This window comes from Lutra lutra, chromosome 7 (genome assembly GCF_902655055.1).
Source record: "Lutra lutra chromosome 7, mLutLut1.2, whole genome shotgun sequence".
Classification (NCBI taxonomy): Eukaryota; Metazoa; Chordata; class Mammalia; order Carnivora; family Mustelidae; genus Lutra; species Lutra lutra.
This window is the reverse complement of record NC_062284.1, coordinates 52,277,621-52,287,576: the sequence shown is the minus strand read 5'-3', so window position 1 is coordinate 52,287,576 and position 9,956 is coordinate 52,277,621. Positions and strand designations below refer to the sequence as shown.

The 9,956-nt window shown below is 35.7% G+C and overlaps 1 protein-coding gene and 1 pseudogene across 1 annotated transcript; one reads left to right on the top strand and one right to left on the bottom strand.

Annotated features, from left to right (window-relative positions):
- Positions 1-588: 588 nt before the first annotated feature.
- LOC125104419 (aminoacyl tRNA synthase complex-interacting multifunctional protein 1-like) lies at positions 589-3,219 on the bottom strand (annotated as a pseudogene).
- A 3,670-nt stretch (positions 3,220-6,889) lies between these two features.
- On the top strand, positions 6,890-7,849 carry LOC125104418 (olfactory receptor 4K14). Its single transcript, XM_047737048.1, has one exon. The coding sequence runs from the start codon at positions 6,917-6,919 to the stop codon at positions 7,847-7,849; it is 933 nt and encodes a 310-aa protein (XP_047593004.1). The 5' UTR covers positions 6,890-6,916.
- The last annotated feature ends 2,107 nt before the right edge of the window (positions 7,850-9,956 follow it).

Genomic DNA, 9,956 nt, shown 5'->3' with positions numbered 1-9,956 from the left:
ATTAGTGAACTTGCTGCTTATCTGGTCTCCTAGCTTCCATCCTTGCTTTTTCCAACAGGAGCAGTTAGAGCTGTTCTAACCCCAGTCCTCTACTCAAAACTCACCCTCACCACTTCACTCAGAAGAGAAAGCCATGTGCTGGTGTGTCTTAGGCCCTGTAGGATTTATGCTCCACCTACAGTTGCTTATCATCCCAATCACTTTCCACCTTACTCCACATTAGTTCTAGGAGTTGTTTGAATATCATCAGGCAGCAGCCACATAAGTGCCTCTGCACTGGCTGTTCTCTCTGTGTTTTGCTTTTCCCAGAGGTACACATGGATGCTCCCATGTATTCCTTTACGTCTTTGGTCAAAAGTCCTGTTCTCAGTGAGGCATATTCTTAACATCGTATTTAAAATGAAAACTCTGGCATTCCCACTCTTACTTACTTTGATTTTTTTCCCTTAGATTTATTGTAAATTACCATTTTGTTTATGTTTAATTGTCTGCATTTTCTGTGAGAATGTAAATACTGTGAGGGAGACAATTGCTGATTTCATTCACCAATGCAACTCCAATGTAGTTCAGTAAATGAAGCATTTAATTTTATTTTATTCCACTATTGGTCATAGTTTGAGCCCTATACACTCCCTTCCCTTTCACCTCAAAGGGAGCTCCTTTACGTGTAGTCACACACACATCATTAGTAAAGATCAGGCTAGATCTTCTCCCAAATCATCCTAGGATTTAGCTCCTTGTCAGGCCTCCAGAAAAAGCATCAAAAATAATTCTGTCTCCAGGAATAGACCCATTAGGAGGTGCCAAGATTTCAACCTTCTCAAGTGAACTAGGACACATCACCATTGCTTGAGATATTCCCCCCCCCCATCTTTTCAGGTTTCAGGTTACAAAGTAAAATCACCATCCAATTTTGCATCTATTCAAGAGGAACATGATTCACCAGACCACCGACAACTGTTCTTGGGGCTGTTTCTCCAACATCTACTTCTTCTACATATAAAAACCTGCATCAGGATGTTTTATGACAGTGATGATATAACCAACTCAAAGATCCAGATAAGAAACATCTACTGGCTTAGAGTCAGTGCTTCCTGCTACTGAGAATGTGCACTACATGTATAGCCTAGTCTCTCTCTCTTTTTTTTAAGAAAACACCATTAACCTTTCTTAATATGTTGAAATATGCACTGAAAATTTGTTTTTCTTGTCATTATTTTCTGACACACTGATCTACTTTAATTCATTTTAAGTAATGTGGAAAAAAATAAATTGTTATAAATTTTTATTTATTAATCCACACTTCTTTTTCTTTATTTTATAGTCTATATCAGAGTTTTTAATTTTTATTTATTTAATTTTTTTTTTCAGCGTAACAGTATTCATTGTTTTTGCACCACACCCAGTGCTCCATGCAATCCGTGCCCTCTCCATTCTTAATAGACTTCTTTTGTCATAGAAATACTAGGTCTAGATCTATTGGCAGTTCTCAAGGAGACTGATTTATATTTCCAAAGTGTGTATCAAAAATTTATGCTGATTTACATTTTTTAAAGATTTTATTTATTTGACAGAGAGCACATGAGTAGGGGTGAGGGTAAGAGTGGCAGAGAGAATTCCAAGCAGATTCCTGGCTGAGTGTAGAGCCCAACTCTGTGGGCATAGTCTCATAACACTGAGATCATGACCTGAGCCAAAACCAAGAGTCTGACACTTAATTAACTGAGCCTCCCAGGTGCCCCCTGATATATATTAACAGTGAGGGCAGCAGTATTCCACAGTTAAGAATATGGATTCTAGGGGCACCTGGGTGGCTCAGTGGGATAAGGCCTCTGCCTTTGGCTCAGGTCATGATCCCAGGGTCCTGGGATCAAGCCCCACATCGGGTTCTCTGCTCTGCAGGGAGCCTGCTTCCTCCTCTCTCTCTGCCTGCCTCTCTGCCTATTTGTGATCTCTGTCTGTCAAATAAATAAATAAAATCTTAAAAAAAAAAGAATATAGATTCTAGAGCCCATGCACTTGGGTTAGAACATCAACTCTGCTACTGACAGTGCGTGTGTCCAAACATATTAGCCTCAGTCTCCTCATTTATACACTGGTAATGATGGTGTTTTTCTCATTAGACTTTTGTGAAGATTAATTGAAAGAATCAACTTGACATAGTACTGGCATAAAGAAAGCCCTGAAGAGACATCAAGTGTTATTTAAATTTATATTATTTTTATTATGAGATTAACTATTTTCATTAGACCTGACCATGAGTTTGATGTATTTATTCCAAATCTGATATGTGAATAAAGATATGCCTTGTTAAGTTTTATTTAACCAGGTCATTTTTTAATGTTTATTGGCCTATTAGTCTTCTTCCTTTTAAAAAATAATTTTCTTAAATTCTTTCCTCTTCTCTCTCTTCAAGTTTGCCTCACTTATTGATTTATAAATATTTTTTTCTATGTTAAAGATTTAGGGTTTTGTCAGCAAGGCTAAAATAGCCACACTGGAACTTTGTATGGATTAGAAAAAAAGTGCTTCCAGGGGACAAACCCAGGCTCATTTAGGATATACTGTTTGTTGGAAGGGTGGGGCACAGGCTGGATATCGGCTCCCACAGACCCTTTGGCCAATAAGTCTAGAGCACTTTAAATCTATACAACTCTATGTAGTGACTTTGGGGGTCACAAGATTGGAAACAGAGTAAACAAGTTTGTAGTTGGATTTAAATTCTATTGTGATATTTCCTAAAATACAAAGTGGGTTTTTTTTTAAACATATTTTTGTGTATTTTGCTTTCTGAATTCTTCTATTACTGACTTTATATTTATGGTATTGTTCAGGGTTTTCAGGTAAGAGAAAGGGAGACAGAGAGATGAGACAGTGACAGAAATAAAGAGACAGAGGATGAAGAGGATGAATGAGAGAGAGGGAGAGGAAAAGAGAGAGAGAGATTTAATACAAGTAATGGCTCACTGTCTTTCAGAGCCTGGCAAGTTTAGAATCTAAATCTACAATGTGGACTGGAAGGCTGGAGTCCCGGGAGGATTGATGGTACAGATGAAATTCAAAGACAGCCTCCTAGAGAGTTCTTTCTTGCTTGGGAAGACTGCTCTTTTTCTCCTCTTCAGAACTTCAGCTGATTGGGGAAGGCCCACCTATGTCATGCAGGGCAATCTGTTTTACTCGGAATTCATCAATTTCTTTGGTAATTTCATTCCACAACATTCCTTCAAATTGACACATAATATTAATCACCGTATTTAGGAAAATATTCTCCTAACTCCAAACCAAACATTGACTCTGTTTGTTATCAGAAGCTTCTCAACAATTCTTGGCTTTACATAGTATATTTGTACCTAAATAATAACTGTATATCAAAAACAAATTAAATTGATGCATATAGGTTACTTCTTTTTTAAAATATTTTATTTATTTATTTGACAGAGAGAGAGATTACAAGTAGGCAGAGAGGCAGGCAGAGAGCCAAGCGGAGAGAAAGGGGGAAGCAGGCTCCCTCTGAGCAGCGAGCCTGATGCAAGGCTTGATCCCAGGACCCTGAGATCATGACCTGGGCAGAAGGCAGAGGCTTAATCCACTGAGCCACCCAGGTGCCCCAACATATAGGTTATTTTACAGTTTTTCTTCAGCAATAATAATTTGTGTGTTTTCAAAGGAGAAACAAACTTAGAAAAGCTTTGTGATTTCCTTTAAGTGAAACACAATTATCTAAAGCCAATATAGAAAATGAGACTTTTTACTAAGATGCTGTCTTGTTAATGAAATCCCTTATAAATTGGGCTGTGCTTATACACCTAATATGGAATTGAATGTCATGCAAATTGTTGTAAATGTGATTTTCATTCATCAGAAAATTCTGGGAGATTTGTAATCAAGCATACAACCATTAGCAAAAGAAGCCCAAATTAACCTCAAATTATTTGGGGAGTTAAGTGGGATAACAATTATAAATAGTGTGCAAAGTAACCCAGAGACCAGGAGATTTCATTATTCATGAACATATAAATATGGAGAAAGGAAATATTTTGGCACATAAAAAATCTGAGGCTCCATCATATTGTGCTTTATCAAAGTTACATAAAATAATGTGCAGGATTGGCCGACTTTCAGTATATTTTTAAAATGTAACTTGTTAATTTAATTTTCTACAGGAAAGAAAGGCACATTTTACATTCTATTAACCTGATGAGGATATATATTATCCTGCTTAAACTATTAAAATAATTGTACCTGTGTTTATATAGAACCTGATGTCTTTAAATCTTTCTTCCTTGTCACTTGGGGAAATGAACATGACTTATTAGCACAAATTTCCACTTGAAAATATTCCCCAAGCTCCATTATGGTAATTGGCCATCAATGTCCCATCTTTAAGGGATTATTAATTTGATGGGAGAGAGGATATAGATATTTATATCTAAAGTCCAAAGAAGACTCAAATCTGAAGTTCTCCAGCTTCTTAAAGTGATGTTTTTCTGGAATTGTTTTCCAGGAGAAGGAGAAAGAGAAAGAGATTATTAAATCTTCTATAGAATAAAAAATATGTATGTTTTCAGAAGTTCCATTCAGGTATAGTAGATTTGAAAAAAAAGTTGAGGGATCAGCAGCACCAGCAGTGAACATCTAACCCCAGGTTAGTAAACAGACTTTGATAGACATTTAGTGAATTTGTGTCTGAACATACAAGTCAAGCAGAGATTAATTCATTCCATTATTTTTTTACATTAAAATTGTTGGAGGAAATAATATTAACTTGTCAGTTAAAATCAAATTTTGTCATTGTTGTATTTGTTTCCCAAGTAGCATTTGTAGGTATACAAAATCAACTCATTGTTTCTGGTTATAAACTTAAGATTTAACGATCTTTAAAATGCCTTTGAAAATCACAGCGTGTTCTCTGAAATCAGAGCCCTGTTTAAGTTTATTTATTCCACTTTTTTTAGCATCCATTTTCAAAAATGTTTTATTGATATATAATTTATATACCAAAAACTCCACTCATTTCCAGGGTACAATTCAATGGTTATTAGTATATTTACAGAGTTGTGCAACCATAACCAATATCCAATTTCAGAGCATCTTTGATTCAATAACAAGTTAAACATTTCTTTATTTTTGTTTCCCAAGTTTTCCATTTGGGAAATCTCTAGAAAACCCATTTATGTTTTAAGTTTATATGTGAAAATTCTTATGGCCTTTGAGCAAAAACACATCAAAAATTACACGTCTGTAATATGTATGTTAGCTAATATCAGTGCCATCTAATTAAGTTTGTGAGGAGATCCTGAATTGTCTTCAGTAGTGTTTAACTTCAGATATATAATCCCATTTTAAAGAGGGGTAGCACCTATTCTTAAAAAATCTTGCAATTAAATCTTTTAATATAATCCATTTATAAAAGTTCAAGAGGAACAAAAGAATCTGAGTATCTGTTATCCTTACAAAAACCTGGTTGAGACTGGTGCTATTCAAGTGGACTAAAACAGGTACAATAACCATAGAATTCCTCTAGATTTTTAATTCTATCACAATATCATGTTCGCATCATTAGAATATTTCAAATCTGGAACATGTAACTTTAGCTCCCTTTAAGTAGCCTTACCAAACTATTATTTCATGTTATAGTCTTCAATTTCGTAAAGGGCCAACATAATAAAGTTCATACAAAGGACAGTTCTGCATCATTTGTGAAATTACTCATGAAGAGTTCTGTTCAATGTCTTTATAAAAATATTTATACAATGTCTTCCTCTTAGTGAGACAACTGGGGTACCACCTCATTACTCACGATAAACTGATAATGTGACCTATCCATCCCAACCCAGTTCTTCTGCAAGTTCAGAACTACATTCTTATTCAAATGCTGAAATTATCAGTACTCATGTATACTGTGAAAGCTACCTCCTCCCTCAAATTATTGCATAGGTTTTATGCTCTGGTTCATGTTGAGAGGTTTTGGAAAATGTTTCTTTAATTGAAGCCACTCTAAAATCTTCAGTAAGTAGTCAGTTTATACACAATAAATCTACAAATGAATTGGGTCATTGGCTTTTTAATCCCAAACCAGGATGATTAATAGAGATGACAAGAGCAGTAATAAAATGTGGGATCAGGGGAACTGTATGAACCTTAGGTTAATTGACTTCCTTTTTTTTATTTATTTTTAAAAATTTTTTAAATTTATTTTTTTAATTTATTTCTTATCAGTGTAACAGAATTCATTGTTTATGCACCACACCCAGTGCGCCATGCAATACGTGCCCTCCATAATACCCACTACCTGGCTCCCCCAACCTCCCACCCCCCGCCCCTTCAAAACCCTCAGATTGTTTTTCAGAGTCCATAGTCTCTCATGGTTCATCTCCCTTTCCAATTTCCCTCAACTTCCTTCTATACTATTGCTTTATTAACTGAAGAGAGAATGGGAAACTTGGCATTACATAGCCATGGTCTGAATGCGGTGAGCTTCTGAGTGAGCAAATGAATATGGAAGGAAGAGATAATTTTACTACTACCAGAAGTCCCTGAAGGAGTCTGGATTGTCTAGATTTCAAAGCAAGCATTGTAGAGAAGGCTGCAAAAGTCCATAAATTTGTTTAAAATTCATTATGTTTCACACTTAAAATGGGTGAATTTTGGTAGGTAGGTACATTTTATCTTAAGCGGATTTTAAAAAATTTTAAAAGGAAGATTCTAAACAGCCTAAATATGGAGACAAGCAAACTCTGTTGTTGGACTTAGATTTAATCATCTCTGTATTGTATTTTATATTTTGTCTTACAAATTAAAGTTACATTCAGATAAAATTAGGTGATCACTTTCATGTGCCTGGTAGTTGACAGGCCCTTTCATGTCCACCTCTTTTCTTTATATAGATTCAGGACACAATCTGAAACTTGAGAAAATGGAGCTGCAGAATTACTCCTTTGTGTCAGAATTTGTGTTGTATGGACTCTGCACTTCACAACACCTCCAGCATTTTTTCTTTATATTTTTCTCTGGGATCTATGTGGCCACTGTGCTGGGTAACCTCATCATTGTGGTCACTGTAATTTCTGACTCCCACTTGCACTCCTCTCCTATGTACTTCCTGCTGGGAAATCTATCTTTCTTAGATATATGGCTAGCCTCATTTGCCACCCCCAAGATGATCAGGGACTTTCTTAGTGATCGAAAGCTCATCTCCTTTGGAGGATGTATGGCTCAAATCTTCTTCTTGCACTTTATTGGTGGGGCGGAGATGGTACTTCTGGTTTCTATGGCCTATGACAGATATGTGGCTATATGCAAACCTTTGCATTACATGGCCATGATGAGTCGGCAGACTTGCATGGGGCTGGTGTTGGTTTCATGGGTCATTGGATTTGTGCACTCCATCAGTCAAGTAGCCTTTACTGTGAATTTACCTTACTGTGGCCCCAATGAGGTGGACAGCTTCTTCTGTGATCTTCCTCTTGTGATCAAGCTTGCCTGCATGGACACATATGTCCTGGGTATACTTATGATCTCTGACAGTGGGTTGCTCTCCATGAGCTGTTTTCTGCTCCTCTTGGTGTCTTACACTGTTATCCTCATCACTGTCCAACAGCGTGCTGCTGGTGGGGTATCCAAAGCACTCTCTACTTGCTCTGCACACATCATGGTAGTCACACTCTTCTTTGGGCCCTGCATTTTCATTTACGTGTGGCCTTTCAGTCGGTTCTCTGTGGACAAGCTCCTGTCTGTGTTTTATACCATTTTTACTCCACTCTTGAACCCTCTTATCTACACATTGAGAAATACAGAGATGAAAACAGCTATGAAGAAACTGTGTAACCAAAGTGTGACTTCTCACTGAATTCCAGCTTTCCTTAGACCTACATGTTCTTACTCACTCAGGGGATATCCTTTCATTAATGGGATTCTGCATAAAGATTTCATCCTGATGTTTTATTGGTATAATTTGTATTGTATTATATTACAGAGAAATAGTTGTGGATTACAACAAAAATCATCTGTGTAATTTTATTCTATATAATTTCATACTTTAAATAAAATTTTATAATATCACTTTATGGTATCACTACCTTATACTCTAAGATTTATAATACATTATAACAATTATTATAATTTTATTATATAATTTTGTACTATAAATATAATTTATAAGTATAATATAACTACATTGTAATATAATATTAGAATTGTATAGTAATTACTATGTAATATAACTTTATGTAAACAGATATACATGTATATACACTTTCAACCCACACATTCACTTTGGAATGGACTTGGCAATTTTCTCTTTGTTAAACCAGATTTCTCTTCATAGTTTGTTTACAATATTTATAGAAAGTGATTTGAATCTCCTAATTATAGTTCAATACACTAAGCTGTCAGTTTGTAAGCGTTCAAGACATGAAACATTCAGCAGAAGGAAGGTATGTGAGAATAAAATGTTCTATCGATCTTTATCCTGGTTTTTAAAGCCTGAGAGGAGGGAAAAGACACTATTTCAAAATCTTATTGATATAAAAGGAAACTTTTTCTTGGGAATGTGTATTATGCTTAAACTATATATTTAAAAAAATGAATGTATGTCAGTGAAATTCAATTACAGAAGTTAGTTTTCACACAGGGTAAATCAAGGTATTTTACCAGAAGGTAATTTTCACACAGGGTATTTTATGGGTTAATATTTTATGGTGTAAAATAAGCTATTGTATTACTATTTAAAATTCACTGGAGTAGGAAATTAATAAATTTTAACCCACAGACTTTAAATAAACCATACATCTACATTGTTTCTTACTGAGTTGATTCTGTCCCTTGGGATGGAATCTATTAGGAAGGGTGTTTGAGTACCACCGAGTCAGATCTTATGCTGAGTTTTTAAATGCCTTTGGATCCTAAAAAGACAATTATAAGCGAGAGTTAACATTTGTATTAACTGAACTAATGGTCAAAGAATTCAATCAATAATCTTGTATATTGATTCTGAAACATCCAACGAAAGGAGAGAATTGGCCAATGGCTGGATTACTTGAGTAACTGGATGAAATTTCTAATAATTTTGGACAGTGTTTTCAATAAAGAGAAACATACTCCTGGGTACTTGTGGCTTCTCCTATGGCTGTAATCTTGCACATTTTCATAAACACTAAAAGAATATAGTCTGAAAACTGCCTTGGGATAAATTTCTCAGGAATCTTCTTGTTTGCTACTGCAGTAATACTTTGTTTTGGAATTTCATAAGACTTTGGCCATGTCAGTTTTTATGACCAATTATACCCCTGTAAGTGAACAATTAAAGAGCTTAAAAGCTCCACTATCTTTTCACTACAGCATTATTTAAAATAAACAATATATGGAAGTAACCAGTGTCTAAGCAGAGATGAATGGATAATATAGAATGTTAATCAGCCATTAAAAAAGAATGAAGTGGGGCACCTGGGTGACTCAGTGGGGTAAGCCTCTGCCTTCAGCTCAGGTCATGATCTCAGGGTCCTGGGATCTAGTTCTGCATTGGGCTCTCTGCTTGGTAGGGAGCCTGCTTCCTCTTCTCTCTCTCTGCCTGCCTCTCTGCCTAATTGTGATCTCTGTCAAATAAATAAAATCTTAAAAAAAAAAAAAGAATGAAGTTTACCCCTTAGACAAAATGGCTGGACCGGGAGGGTATCGTGGTAAATGAAAAAAGTTAGAGAAAGACAAATATCTTATGATTTCTTATATGTGGAGACCAAAAAAACAAAGCAAACAAACTGAAGAGAAAGAGATGACAGAGAAGAAACTGGCAGTTGTCAGATGGGAGGAGGGTGGAGCTGGGCAAAGTAGTTGAAGGGCATTAAGAGATACAAAGTTCCAGGTATACAGTAAATAACTCAGGGATGTGATACATAGGGAATATAGTCAATAACATAGTAATAACCTTGTAAGTTGACAGTAACTAGACTTCCTGAGGG

Bases quoted from the DNA above. Each gene is read 5' to 3' on its own strand.
- LOC125104418 (XM_047737048.1), top strand. From the start codon at position 6,917: ATGGAGCTGCAGAATTACTCCTTTGTGTCAGAATTTGTGTTGTATGGA.